The sequence below is a fragment of the Gekko japonicus genome, unplaced genomic scaffold (genome assembly GCF_001447785.1).
Source record: "Gekko japonicus isolate JY-2015 unplaced genomic scaffold, Gekko_japonicus_V1.1 scaffold76, whole genome shotgun sequence".
NCBI classification, from domain to species: domain Eukaryota; kingdom Metazoa; phylum Chordata; class Lepidosauria; order Squamata; family Gekkonidae; genus Gekko; species Gekko japonicus.
The window spans coordinates 2137607-2148091 of NW_015166420.1; the positions used below are offsets into that span (position 1 = coordinate 2137607).

Here is a 10485-nt window from a genome sequence, read left to right on the forward strand (position 1 = left end):
CGGTCCTGGCCGCTGCCGGCGGCGTTGCAGCTCCACTGCCGAGCCCCATGAGGGGTCCGGTGGTGGACCTGCAAGGCCGGCGGGAGTGCAAGGAAGCTCCGCGAAGGCCCTCCCTGGCCCCAGGCAGGAAGGGGTGGGGAGAGGCAGGGAAGAAGCAACTTACCCTCCCTCTTCTCCTGCCTCCTCCTGGCTGAATGAGGGCCGGAAGCGGGGCAGCCGGAAGCAGGGGGCGGGGCTTCGTCATGTGCCCCGCCCCCCGTACCTCACCCGGGGGAACTGCGATCCCCCGCGATCCCCCCCGAAATGACCTCTGGTTTCTGCTTTTGTCTCATGCCTTGAAAACCCTGCAGGGTCACCATAAGTCGGCCGTGACTCGCTGGCACTTCCCACCAGCATCACCCAGTGTGACCATCTAACAGAACCCAGAAGGGGGCAATGCAGGCGAAAGGGTGGGCTCGATTCGGAATGGCCGGGATTGTCAAGGGCGGGTTGGGCCACTGGGCTCCAGTGTTCTCTCCATGTGTGCCCACACTGCTGTCTCACATGCGTGTGGACAGTTGCCTTGCAGGAAAAAGTGAGATGGGGGAAACTTGCCTTTCACTTCTAAGAGCAGGTGAACTGACCTTCATTGACTTGCCTTCCACCTCTTGGAGCTGCGGTGTCTCAAGGGGTTAAGACGCTGAACTGCAGGCCGTGGAAGGTCGGTAGTTCAGCAGTTTGAGACCCGAGTTGCCGCATGACGGAGTGAGCTCCCATCTCTAGTTCCAGCTCCTGCCAACCTAGCAGTTCGAAAGCAAGAAATTGCAAGTAGATAAATAGGTACCACTTCAGTGGGAAGGTCACAGCGTTCCGTGCGCCTTGGTGTTTAGTCCTGCCGGCCACATGACCACAGAAACGTCTTCGGACAGCGCTGGCTCTTCATCTTTGAAACGGAGATGAGCACCGCAACCCTAGAGTCGGATTCGACTGGCTTTCGAGCAAGGGAACCTTTACCTTTACCTTCCACCTCTTAGAGCGGGTGGACTGACCTTCATTGACAAGGGTCTCACGAGGGATGCACAGTTAGTGGATGTGCATTGAATCCTCCCTAGGGATCTTGGTAATACACATGCGCTCTCTCCACACACACACGCACACTCCACCCATTATAATGATGGCTAATCTGCTTATTCAGAAGTCACAGTTGCCTCCTCATGAGCACAGGTGATCTTCACTGGCTTTAGTGGCTTGCGAAGCAATCAGACATGTTAATGAAGGGTCGCTGTGGGAATGGCTGTGAGTCATGAGGCTGTGAGAAATCTCCATGCGCAGAGAGCAAGAACAGCAGGTTGGCTATTTATTTATTTAGCTGGACTTGGGGAAGCGTGGATGGAAGTCCCCATTCTGCCCCATGTGTTCACTGGGTGACCCCAGTTGCTCAGCTTTTCGAACCTTACAGAGTTTCTATAAGGAAAATTCGGGATAGCGTTGGGTCGGGAAATTCCTGGAGATTTGGGGGGGTGGAGCCTGGGGAGGGCGAGGTTTGGGAAGGGGAGGGGCCTTGGCAGGGTGTGATGTCATCGTGCCCACCCTCCAAAGCAGCCATTTTCTCCAGGGGAAGAGCTGATCTCCGTAACCTGGAGACTAGTTGTCGTTCTGGGAGATCTCCAGTTTCCACCTGGAGAGACTGGCAACCCTAGGATAGCTCCCTTTCTGTCTATGTCACTCTAGTGTCCCTGGAAGAAAGGTGGGATATAAATGTGAAAAAAAAGAATGAAACATCATATTACAACCTTTGGATGTTTGGAAGCAGTGTGGGTCTAAGCACAAAAGACTTGTGTTTCCTCTCTCTGTGCTCTGGGCCGCAAGTTCAAGTTCGTTTATGCCTCCCATGGGAAGAGATACATCCTTTCCTCACACTAGGGGTACCCGCTCTGGGTTGGGAAATACCTGGAGACTTTGGGGGTGGAGCCTGGAAGGGGTGGGGCTAGGGGAGGGGAGGGGCCTCAGCAGGGTACAATTTATTTGCTTGTTTGTTTATCGGGTGTCCCGCCCACCTTGCAAGCAGGCTCCGGGGGGGTTCCATCAGTCTCTGTACAATATATAATACCATTTAAAAGCAATTTAAAACAACAGTTTAAAACAGCATAGATCATAAAGCGCTGTGTATAATTAGCCAGATGCCTCAGCAGGGCTATTTTTGGGCAGGAACGCACAGGAACGGAGTTCCGGCTGGCTCCTGAGTTGGCCACGCCCAGCAGGAACTCATTAGCATAATAGGACACACCCAACAGCAGGAACTCATTAGGATTGGCTACATTAGGGGTGTGTAGCCTAACATGCAAAGAAGTTCCTGCTACAAAAAAAAGGCCCTGGGTTTTGACAACAAAGCAAACAGAATAAGAAGCAAAATATGGGTGTGGCTGGATGAGCACACTTCTGATAACATGGTGGGTGTGGCCTAATATGCTAATAAGGTATGATGTCATGGGTGTGGCCTAATATGCTAATGAGTTTCTGCTGTTGGGTGTGGCCTATTATGCTAATGAGTTCCTGCTGGGCTTTTTCTACAAAGAAAGCCCTGTTAGATGGCTCCTATATGGCTATTCAGATCCGGGCCACTGATGGGAGATCAACGGGTGGTGTGGGGGAATGGGACGTCCGTTGCCTCTGTCAAAAGCCTGGTGGAAGAGCTCCGTCTTACAGGCCCTGTGGGATTGTAACAAATCCCGCAGGGCCCTGATCTCATACAGGGGCTCATTCCACCAAGCTGAGACAAGTCGGACGCCCCTGGGGCTGGGGACTACCAAAAGGTGTTGGTTAGTAGACCTCAGTCCTCTATGGGGCTCATATGGAGAGAGGCGGTCCGTCCACAGAAAAGGGAGGCATCCAGGAGCACCCCCAGACTCTTCACCCTCGACATTGGCACCGATGGAGCCCCGTTGAAGGTTAGGAGCCTGATTCCGTAGAGTTGACCCTCCAAAGCCGTAGTTATTGGTGCGAAAATTCTTTTTAATCGCTGTTTTGCCTGTGTAGGATTAGAATTATTTTCCTTCTATTATCCTAATTCTGTACTGTGATGGCCTTCGGCTAGATACACAATATAATCCTGGCATTCCGGCACAGACCAATTGTAATAGCGGGAGATCTCCAGATGCTACCTGGAGGTTGGCAGCCAGTTTGGTGTCGTGGTTAAGTGTGCGGACTGTAGTCTGGGAGAACCGGGTTTGATTCCCCACTCCTCCACTTGCACCTGCTGATGTGACCTTGGGTCAGTCACAAGCTGTCCTTGAAACTCCCACCTCCTCCACTTGCACCTGCTGATGTGACCTTGGGTCAGTCACAAGCTGTCCTTGAAAAAGAGCAGTTTCTGTCAGAGCTCTCTCAGCCCCACCCACCTCACAGGGTGTCTGTTGTGGGGAGGGGGAGGGAAAGGAGTTTGTAAGCCGCTCTGAGACACCTTTGGGTAGTGAAGGGCGGGGTATAAATCCAATCTCCTCTTCTTCTTTCACCTCACAGGGTGTCTGTTGTGGGGAGGGGAAGGGAAAGGAGTTTGTAAGCCACTCTGAGACTCCCTTGGGTAGTGAAGGATGGGGTATAAATCCAATCTCCTCCTCCTCCTCCTACCTTGCACTGGGATAAGACTTGGGAGTGTGGATTGGGGAAGTACGATTTGCTCCGGCTTCCTCTCCCTCGGCTTCTGTGGAACATCTGAAGTGGCTCCCTGAATGGTGGGTCGGTGGGGGCAAACAATCAGGGGCGTGTCCATTGTAGTGATGCCTTGCTCCCAAGAGGCAACCCGACCAGCCGTAGAGCCCCAGACTAGCTGAACCACTGAATCAGTCTGGTCCAGCAAGCTAGCTCTCGCATTTCTGGGTCTGCCACGCTACGGGTGTCAACCGTATGAACACACCCTCATTCAGAATGCCCCGGAATCTCTTTCAGGTGTTGGGAATGGAGCAAGAAAAGGCGGAGAAGCAGAAGGAGGAGCGGGAGGAGGCCCTCATTGAGTTCTACAGCTCCTTCAAAGACCTGTTTGAGTTCTTCTGCTTGAACACCACCATCCATGGCACCATCCGCCTGGTTTGCTCATCCCGCAACAAGATGAAGACGGCCTTCTGGGCCCTCCTCTTCCTCGCCAGCTTCGCCATGTTGTACTGGCAGTTCGCGCTCATCTTCAACGAGTACTGGAGCTACCCCGTCATCATGACCATCTCTGTTCACTCAGAACCAAAGATGTTCCCGGCCATCACCATCTGCAACCTGAATCCCTACAGGTAGACAAAACCGGGCAGAGCTTTACTGTACAGCCTGCTGGGTGGTGGCCAAGGGTCCATTTTCAGGTTGAAAGGACTTAGAAAGAATCCACGAACTGAGGTAGGGCAGACCTAGAATGCCAGGGTAGATTTATATCAGCATGAGAGCCAGCGCGGTGTAGTGACTGAGGGCAGTGGACTCTAATCCGGAGAACTGGGTTTCATTCCCCACTCCTCCACACAAAGCCTACTGGGTGATCTTGGGCCAGTCACAGCCCTCTCAGAGCTCTCTCAGCCCCACCTGCCTCACAAGGTGCCTGTTGTGGGGAGAGGACGGGAGGACTATTGTAAGCAGTGTTCCCTCTAAGCTGAGTTAGTGTGAGCTAGCTCACAGTTTTTTAGCCTCCAGCTCACACATTTTTGTCTCAGCTCAGGAAACATGGCTCCAGAGCAAACTAATTTACGCAGTAGCCAAATCGCTCCCTCACAACTTACGCAGTAGCCAAATCGCTCCCTCACAAATGCCAGTAGCCTCACAAAGTAGAATTTTTGCTCACAAGACTCCACAGCTTAGAGGGAACATTGATTGTAAGTGCTTTGAGATGCCAGGTAGAGAAAAGTGGGGTATAAGAACCAACTCGTCTTCCTTTTCTTCCTCTTCTTCTTCTTCCTGCACATGAAGCCTGTTGGGTGACCTTGGGTCAGTCACAGTTCTTTCAGGACTCTCTCAGCCCCACCTGCCTCATAGGGTGTCTGTTGTGGGGAGAGGAAGGGAAGGCAATCATAAGCCGCGTTGAGACTCCTTCCGGTAGAGAAAAGTGAGGTATAAAAACCTACTCTTCTTCTACTCTTCTGCTCTTCATCCTGCTTGGAAAGGATGAACGGAGTTCTGGGATGAATTTTGAGAATCCAGTTTCTGACCAGGGTTCCCTCTGTTCAGGGCAAATTTACAGTGTTAATAATGTCCTGACCAGGGGTCATTTCCTGCAGGAGCGCACAGGAGCGGAGCTCCGGCAGTAAAGAGCCCAGGGGGCGGGCACATGCAACAAGCCCCACCCCCTGCTCCCAGCAGCCCTCAGTCAGAGCAAGAAGCAGCCAGGTAAGCTGCAGAGCTCCCCCTGGTCCAAAACAGTCCAGTGGCACCTTTAAGACCAAGTTTTATTCAGGCACAAGCTCTCCCTCCTCTGTGAGGACAGATCTGCACGTTCCCCCTCCCCCCAATAGCTAGCAATCCAAAAAGGTCCAGTGGAGCCTGAGCGGTGGGTGTTGCCTTCTGACACACTTCCGGTGATGTCAGGGGGTGTGGCATATGCAAATAAGTTATGCTAATGAGTTATGCTAATGAGCTCCTGCACCTCTTTTTCTACAAAATGACCCCTGGTCCTGACCCAAATCAATAAAGCAACATCCAAAGTAATTAAGAGAATGAAAATGATCCCCGGCCCAAAAGACGTCTGTCTGTCCTCGACTCGGGCCATGGCCTTTTTGGCCCGGCCCCCAACCTCCCGGAGGAGATCAGGGCCCTGCGGGATTTGTTACAATCCCGCAGGGCCTGTAAGACGGAGCTCTTCCACCAGGCTTTTGATAGAGGCAACGGACGTCCTGTTCCCCCACACCACCCGTTGATCTCCCATCAGTGGCCCGGATCTGAATAGCCATATAGGAGCCATCTAAATTGCTGAGGCACAGGGCCTCTCCTGCCACCATCCTGCTACTTTCTGTTACCATGGATACTATCGATCATGGTCTTCAGTTTTCAAGGACACGGAATGAGAACCGCCTTGGCTTACCCAAGGCAGGGTAATTGCAATCTGGAATCCCTGATGGGATGTAGCCCTTTCTGCCTCTAACTATTTAACACCAGGACACTATTGTAATAGGTGTAGCTTGATCGCCATTCATTTTAAGGGTTAAGTTTATAATCTCTGGGTTTTTTGTCTTAGCTTAATGGTGAAACCCACCCTGAGCCTGCTTGTGGAAAGGTTGGGATAGAAACCGAACCAAATAAATATAAAAATGAGGACAAATATGAATCAAAATGAAAAGAAACAATAAATTGCACATTCGAGCATTCGTACTGGGAAGGAAGGATCTACTGCTCATAAGAACATAAGAACATAAGAGATGCCAATGTTGGATCAGGCCAAAGGCCCATCCAGTCCAACACTCTGTATCACACAGTGGCCAGAAATACCAGGTGCCATCAGGAGGTCCACCAGTGGGGTGGTGTTCTGGAGGGCATCTGATGGCAGTGGGAGCGTGCCAAAAGTTTTCCTGTTCCAATTTTCAGTTCAGATCTCATTTGGATTGCCATAAAACTTAGGAAAGGGAGTATTTATTACGGCATCGAGCCAGCATAACCATAACACATTAGGATACAGAGTGTTAGAATCTGGGTAAAATGGAAATATATATAGGGTTAGGGTTATATATATAAAAGACCATTAAAAATGACAAATCCAGTAAGAATTATAAAAGGCAAGTCCAATTTTATAAATTTAGCCGCACCTTTCTGATACGATAGCACGCCGCCCAAAATTTAGCCACAGATTCAGTAATAGTCCGATTTTCATCGGATAGCAATCGGTTGCAACACTCCCAGTCTGTCTGGCCAGATGCGAGTTGTTGCGTCTGCTGCCGTTTTGGCCACGTTTTTGCTTCCAATGGCCGCGTCCTCTGCCTCCTGGGTTCATCATATAGGCGATCCCGCTAATCAAGGATCAGATGGTTAGAGGGAAGATACCCCAATGATTCAAAGTCGATTGAGGTTTTGGGGGCACTCAGAACCCTTTGCCATTTCTATCACTTCCCAGGGTCGACGCTGTCCGTGAAAACATGGCCAAGCTGGATAATTTAACGAGGAAAACTTTCTTTGAAGTATATGGCTTTGACATTCCACAAAGTGTACTGGAAGATGATCTGAAGTCAGACTATTGGCTGAAAAATAAGTCGAGTGCGGTCAACGGCTCCAGCTTCCATCTAAATGAGAGCTTCGGGCTGTTGAAGTTCGGTAGAAACCGGGAAAAAGTCGGTTTCCGGCTGGTAAGTTGAACATTTCGGAAGTCTATTACATTTTGCATTAGTGACTTGGACCTTCGAACCCACTAGGTGGTCTTAGGCAAACCGCTCTCTTTGACCCTCACACCCACCATCAGCCTTATGGGAATAACAATAACACCATATCTTACACCGTTATTGTAAGTTATTAACAAGTGAATGTGAAATGCTTTGCACACACTTCATGGCTGAGAAGGGACCTGAGTCCACGACACCACTCTGACTCTCTTCCAAAACCTTCTTTAAAAATGTTCAGGTTTTGTCTTTTGAAATTCTCTGGTGGAAGGGAGTTCCACAGGGGAGACATTCTTTAGGCAAACTTGCAGAAATGAAGAGGAGATTAGGAAACTTTCCCTTGAATCTGAAGAAGAAGAGGAGGAGGAGGAGATTGGATTTATACCCGGCCCTTCACTACCCAAAGGAGTCTCAGAGCGGCTTACAATCGCCTTTCCCTTCCCCTCCCCACAACAGACACCCTATGAGCAGTGTTCCCTCTAAGCTGAGTTAGTGTGAGCTAGCTCACAGTTTTTTAGCCTCCGGCTCACCCATTTTTGTCTTAGCTCAGGAAAGATGGCTCCAGAGCAAACTAATTTATGCAGCAGCCAAATCACCTGCTCACAACTTTAATGCCAGTAGCTCACAAAGTAGAATTTTTGCTCATAGGACTCCACAGCTTAGAGGGAGCATTGCCTGTGAGGAAGGTGGGGCTGAGAGAGCTCTGACAGAAACTGCTCTTTTTCAAGAACAGCTCTGACAGAACTATGGCTTGCCCAAGGTCATCCAGCAGGTGCAAGTGGAGGAGTGGGGAATCAAGCCCGGTTCTCCCAGATTAGAGTCCGCGCACTTAACCACTACACCAAACTGGTGTAGAACAAAGGGTGTGGACCTTGTCTGATTACTAATGCCCTGTGATATCTTGAAATCCAAAGCAAATCCAAAGCACAGAAGGTTTCTTTGAAATCCAAAGCAAAGAACACTTCTACAGATGAATTTATATCTTCTTTGAGCCTCGCCTGCCCTGGTCTGTGTTCATATCTATTTGCTGAGCATACAGAAGAGAAAGAGAAGTGGCATTTGTAAAGCAAATGAGCATTCTGGCTAGCGTAGTTTTGCATTTTTAAAAATCTGGTCACAGATGAGAGCCTCAAGACTATGTGCAAATGTGCAGAGTTTTGTCAAGCTGCCAATGATATATTGCCTAGGGCGAAATCTGAAATGAACACAGTGCAGCGTCTGGAGTCTGGTCTACAAGTGGAACAGGAAACACTGGTGTAGTCCTGGAGTAGTCCTGTATCACTGCGGTGGCTCAGTGGTTAAGATGCTGAACTGCAGGCTGGAAGGTCTGTAGTTTGGGAGTTCAAGACCTGAGTGCCGCATGACGGAGTGAGCTCCCGTCTCTGGCCCCAGCTCCTAGCAGTTCGAAAGCAAGAAATTGCAAGTAGATAAATAGGTACCGCTTCGGTGGGAAGGTTACAACGTTCCGTGCGCCTTGGCATCTAGTCATGTTGTCCACATGACCACGGAAACGTCTTCGGACAGCGCTGGCTCTTCGGTTTGGAAACTGAAATGAGCACCGCAACCGTAGAGTTGGATTCGACTGGCTTTTGAGCAAGGGAAACCTTTACCTTTACCTTATAGTCTAGGTAGGAAGAACATCTTGGAACCAATGCTCTCTTTACGCTGTTGAGTCCTGTGAGCAAAAATTCCACTTTGTGAGTGACTGGCATTAAAGTTGTGAGCGAGCGATTTGGCTACGGCATACATTAGTTTGCTCTGGGGCCATCCTTCCTGAGCTAAGACAGAGGTGTGTGAGCCAGAGGCTAAAAAACTGTGAGCTAGCTCACACTCACTCAGCTTAGAGGGAACACTGCTTGGAACGCTTCCCGAGAGAAAAAGAAAACCTCCCCGCAAGTAGGAAACTAGCACAGGTGACAGAAGGCCACGAAACAACCCTCTCCACAATTGGCTTAGTCTCCTATCTGTGGGCTGTTATTTATTTTTTAGCGGAGGAAGATTCAAAACTGGGAGGCCCCCACCTGCAGACAGAAGTGGTAGAGTCTCTTCCGCACCGGGGCGAGCGGAGGTCTGCAGTCGAGTTCCTTCCTTGTTCCAAAATTTCTCCCTTTCGCTGTTCTACTTCCCCTTACCTCCAGTGTAAGGAGGAACATTCTGACCGTTCCAAAACCGGATCACGCCCAGTTTGCCACAGGCTTCAGTGGGATCCCCAGCCAAACCGACCTGGAGAAAAATGGCTTCCTGGCCCCAAAGTGGCGATCGGCGTTTCCCTGGGCGTGTAAGAAAGGGCCACGAGAACTAAGCACTGAGGCAGCCCTTCCCGCCCTCCCTTCTCAGGATCTGCCCAAGTTCACAGAATCAGCACTGCTGTCAGATGGCCACCTAGCCTCTGTCTGAAAACCTCCCAAGAAGGAGAGCCCACCACCTCCCGGAGAAGCCTTTTCCACTGAGGAACCGCTGTTCCCTCTAAGCTGCGGAGTCTTGTGAGCAAAAATTCTACTTTGTGAGCTACTGGAATTAAAGTTGTGAGCAGGCAATTTGGCTGCTGCATAAATTAGTTTGCTCTGGAGCCTTCCTTCCTGAGCTAAGACAAAAATGTGTGAGCCGTCCACACACTTAACCACTACACCAAACTGGCAGTTCTTTCCTCTTCACCAATAAATGACTAGTGCTCAGGCAGAAGCCAGAGTCATAGTGTAAGCTCATGGGCAGTGGGCACCAGCATTAAAAAGACAGTGTACGCCTAGGCTAGACTGAATTTGTCAGATGTTAGAAGCCAAGCAGGGTCAGCCTTGGCCAGTAGTTGGAAAGGAAACCTCCAAGGAAGTCCAGGGCTGGGACGCAGAGGCAGGCAATGGCAGACCACCTCTGAAACGTCTCTTGCCTTAAAAAGAAAAAGTGTCGCCCGCTACCCAGTTGAGCATAATGCTAAAAGAGCTAGAACCTCCTGCTGCCAGACAATTTTAGGATCTCCTGCCTGTTCTACACAGAACGCCATTAGATAATTATTAATTATTATTATTACCAGGGGTCATTTCGTAGAAAAAGAGCTAGGGGAACTCATTAGCATAACTCATTAGCATATGCCACACCCCCTGACATCACCGGAAGTGTGTCATAAGGCCACACACCCCGCCCCCAACGGTCCCAGCCGCCGGTGCCGGCCTTGCAGCTCCAC

The 10485-nt window shown here is 50.3% G+C and overlaps 1 protein-coding gene across 1 annotated transcript in view; it reads left to right on the plus strand.

Annotated features, from left to right (window-relative positions):
- Positions 1-2819: 2819 nt before the first annotated feature.
- SCNN1D (sodium channel, non voltage gated 1 delta subunit) overlaps positions 2820-10485 on the plus strand; it is a gene marked incomplete at its 3' end in the record, with an annotated part of 28423 nt that continues 20757 nt past the window's right edge. The window contains exons 1-3 of the mRNA XM_015411661.1: positions 2820-2927; positions 3925-4256; positions 7049-7277. Of these exons, the coding sequence (XP_015267147.1) occupies positions 2820-2927; positions 3925-4256; positions 7049-7277 (669 nt within the window). The remainder of the gene's footprint in view (positions 2928-3924; positions 4257-7048; positions 7278-10485) is intronic.